Source organism: Fusarium phalaenopsidis (genome assembly GCF_050370095.1).
Source record: "Fusarium phalaenopsidis strain FUZ10S chromosome Unknown contig_32376, whole genome shotgun sequence".
In the NCBI taxonomy this organism is placed as follows: Eukaryota; Fungi; Ascomycota; class Sordariomycetes; order Hypocreales; family Nectriaceae; genus Fusarium; species Fusarium phalaenopsidis.
Window position 1 is genome coordinate 40,788 of NW_028145382.1, and position 4,118 is coordinate 44,905.

A 4,118-nucleotide genomic window follows, 5' to 3' on the forward strand; every position below is an offset into this window, starting at 1 on the left:
TATTATTAAATTTAATAAAAGTTATAAATAAAATATAATATAAAATAAAAGAGGTAAGAGTTATTTATCTTAATTCTTAAGGGTAGCTGTTAGAAATCCTAGGTCTTCTCTAGGTTATAAATTTCTAAAAAAAAAAATTAAAAGCAAAATTTAATAATTTATTTTATAGCTAATCTTAAGGTTCTTGTAAGGAATTCCTAATAAATTCTCTTAAATTTCCCTATGAGAGCCTTATAGAGAGTTTATAAAAACTTTCTAAGAATTTTCTAGGAGTTCCTTAGCCTTTTTTATTATATAACTTTTAAGAGATTCTATAATATAAGAGCTATTATAAGCTTAATAATATAATAAGTAAAATATATATTTAAAATTATTTTTTTTATTAAACCTAGCTTATTAATAAAAGGGCTTAAAGGAATTAAATAAAGTAATTAATTAAGGTTTTTAATATCTATTAAAAAATTAAAAAAATTTATTTATTTAATAATTAGCTAAATATCTAATAAGGCTAAGTTATAAGGGACTTAACCTAGGTATTAATAAATATTATTACTAAGAATAATAACTTTATAAATCTTATAAATAAGAATTAAGAGTATAAAAATATTAAAAAACACTCAACTCAACACAATAGCAGCATTTAAACCCAATGCCGCAGAACACCGTATGGTTCGAAGCCATTATCCATACTTTACCCCAACTTGAGGGATTCTCATCTCCGTATTCCCTTGTCCCTCCACATCTGCGATAGCCTGACCTCGCCGTGGCTTGACCGTAGGTGCATCAACGACCATCTCCAACTGGCTGTCCTTGCCGACCTCTCTCACTACAGTCATGAGCCTCCAAGGGTGCCATCTCTTGACCCCCGCTCCAGCGTTTTTCAGACCTTCCGGGGCCTTGGACCGTAACGCAAGCGTCAGCAACTGGCCGAAATCTTCCCATGCGGAGCAATGCCATGGCCTTCGAGCCAAGACAATGATGGCTAAATGAACAAGCGCAATAGCAACCTGGAGAAACAGCATTGCGAAAGCAAAGGGAATAAGTGTGCCCGCCCCGAACTCATAAGCGTAGACATGCTCAAAGTACGTGTTATCGATAACTGTGGAATTGGAGTAAGGCACCGGCGAGGTAGGGCTGTCTTGTTCATCGCCTTCAATGTCCTTGGTTCGGGCTAAATTGTTTGCAAGATAGGCTGCAAGAAAGGGTGGGAGACAACTGGGCGACAAGACTTCACCGTCGCAGTAGTCAAACGCCTTCAGATAGGCAGGGTTTTTTCGTGAAGCGTTAGTCGAGCCCGGAGAGGCGCCGATACCCTCCAACCAATCCTCTTCCATCTTGATGGTATTCTCAACGTCAGCCGTTTGCTGAATATATTGCGTGGCATTTCCCATTGGAAACCGTAGCTGGGTTTGTACCTCCAACGATTCCTGCGGCCAGAGCCAGACCTCTGCTTCCACCCAACGCGCTTGGACAAGGCAAAGCTTTGACGTCAAGCCCAAGTCTGTCAAGTAGGGCACGAAGAAGATACTCGCCGAGACTAGTATGGGGAGTAGGTGTTGGATATCCAGAGGTATAACGGCCTCGTTGTACCAAGCCAAGTCGTCAGGCTTTGTAGGCATGCTCTTGCGAAGGTCGGGTGTATTTTGGGGGTCAATTCTCACAGTAAAGTTGTGCGGGAGACCCCCCCAAAGTCGAATGTTGCCGACATCTTTGACTTCATTGATTTGTGGTCCATTCTGGCCATGTTACAGCGGACCTCGACCAACGGTTGTTCCCACAACTCCTTTCCAGATAGCTTAAGGGCGTTGGATCTGATGAGAATCCGCGTCTGAAAAAGGTATTGCGTAAAGTCGCGCCGGAATCCTTCAGCAACAAAAGCCATTGGGCTGACGGCATAGGCAATGTTGTCAAAAGGTGCTTCTTCCTCAGGAAGTGAAATCGTGATTTGCCTATGAGGCGGCTCTGGGGGAGAGGTTGTCGATATGTTTCCCACTCTGGTCGGTTGCCCTACCTGGTCCCCACCCCCGGGCATTATCTGCTTGAGGGTTTGCAGGATCACGGACAGATCATGGTTTATGCAGTCCTGCTTCTTGGCCAATTCGCAAGTCTTGTAGCCAGGAATACTTCGGTTGTCGAGTTTCATGGCGTAGGGATCTAGTCCGACAAATTGGGCCTTTCATCGACTCCTCAGTTTCGAATGAGGTAGGCGTTGGTGGCCGACGCTGAGAGCTGCCACCAGTCAAGGCGAGGGAGCATTGCAATAGCAGAGGATGGGCCCGCCGCCAGACCTAAAAGCGAAAAGGCGAATACCACCACGGCAGTAGCAGTATGAGAGTATCGGCTTGCGGCAGGGCTTAGCTTTGCGGACCAGAATTCCCGGCTGATGAGGTATCGTAGGGAGAAGCCGAGTTGGAATGGGGACGAAAGAAATCCCAGCGGAATACCAGCGTTGCCGAGAAGGCTGTAGTGAATTCTGTGAAGGAGGATGTCGGCCAAGGAGACTAGGGTTAAGGTTTCTTGTACCTTTGCTGCGAACTGAAGAGCAGCGAGCTCATCGGCAGTGGGGTGAAGCGGATGCCAGCGTATGTTTTTGAGATGAAGTGCTAGGAGAGCGGTTGATACTAGTATCGCTGGAAGATGGAATAGCATAAAGTGTCCAAGTGCAGATGGTCTGCTGTTAGAGCAAACCTCTTTGAGAGGTTCAGTGGTATGTGCAGAGCCGTTGCAGCAGCCGTTCCTGTTTCGCAGTCTTCTAAACAAGGTACAAGAATTCATCCTGGGTAGTAGAGAAGTAGTCCAGTGCAAGACATGAGTTTTCGACTCTTGAAATGACGGCCGAGCGACGGTGTGTGAACCCGTGTCGTCTATCAAGTCACTTGCAGGTCGAAAGTTCGTTTCAGAGGCATCGTGGATTCTCGATTGCAGAAATTCTTGCCCAAACTCAGTTAGCGCAGCAGATTGCAGGTTCTGTGCCATTCTCTGAGTGTGCATGCAGCTTGAGAGTTCATGGTGCTAATTGCCTGGTGGTCTTGCTGACGATTTGTATTCCCGTTAACCACCTCTACCGCCTTGCATGGCTACAACATCCTACCCGTGATGATGGAATTGTTACATTGGGGCTGGCAGTGGCAGGCATACTTTGAACTTTGTTGGGCCCAGCGGCCACATCCTCCTACACATCCTTCGACCAATGAATGAGATCGCTAATGACATCAACCTCCTCAGCAAACGGCAAGGCATCCGCGGAGGTACTCATTCAACTGCGAGGAGGCCTACTGTATCCCAAGGTTATGCATGTCGTATTCGTTAATAAGAATGGTGCCGCCAAATTTATCGAGGCTTAAAGGAACCTTCCGTTCTGCACCACAGCCGTGTCTCCTTTACAGACAATAGGGAGACTCCGCATCCAGACATCCCAAGCCAGCTCGCTATTTTAGGTTTGGCTTTTGTACTTTGATGCGCATCTACACGTGCCGCGGGGAGTTCTTCTGTGGCGGCGTTGTAACAACTTTCCATGGTCTTTGCTGCGAGCCTGCTCCCCTCAACTCTCGCTCCATGGTCTTTTCCGGTGAAATGAGCCAACCAACCGGGCTTGCCACATCCTTTTCACTGACAGTAAAATATCCAATGTTCTCGATGCGCTCTCAAAAACATTACCAAGCTCAGCCAACGCCTGGCAGCAAACATCCAGATGCGCAGTTACTTGAGTTCTATCACGGTTCTCCAGCTCTGATACAGCGGCGTAGACCAAGATCAGGGCTGCCGTGAATGCTATATGGACGAACAAGACATTCGCACGACGCAGAGAGAAGCGGAGTTTATAGCCTCCAATCAGCTTAGCAATGTCGATGGCAGATTTTACGCACATGCTCCGTGCATGCTCGTGTCCTGCACCAACTCGAGGATAGGGCTGAATATAGCTTTTGGCAACAAAGGGGCGGTGAAGAATCATGATGCAAAAGGCATGTTGCATACTGTTGATGAGCGGTCAGATGATATCCAGTGAGATGTTCTCATGATGAACTTACTGCAGGATCAGAGTATGCGGAAGATAGACACCGGCACCCAAATCATCCACATTCAGTGCCAGTTCCGGTGGTAAGGTTGATTTCCACATG

The 4,118-nt window shown here is 46.2% G+C and overlaps 1 protein-coding gene across 1 annotated transcript; it reads right to left on the reverse strand.

Annotated features, from left to right (window-relative positions):
- Positions 1-680: 680 nt before the first annotated feature.
- On the reverse strand, positions 681-1,391 carry LRP88_14654 (uncharacterized protein; the record flags this gene model as incomplete). Its single annotated transcript, XM_083250992.1, has 1 exon — positions 681-1,391. One exon carries the CDS (start codon positions 1,389-1,391, stop codon positions 681-683), a length of 711 nt encoding a protein of 236 aa, XP_083093027.1.
- Positions 1,392-4,118: the final 2,727 nt, after the last annotated feature.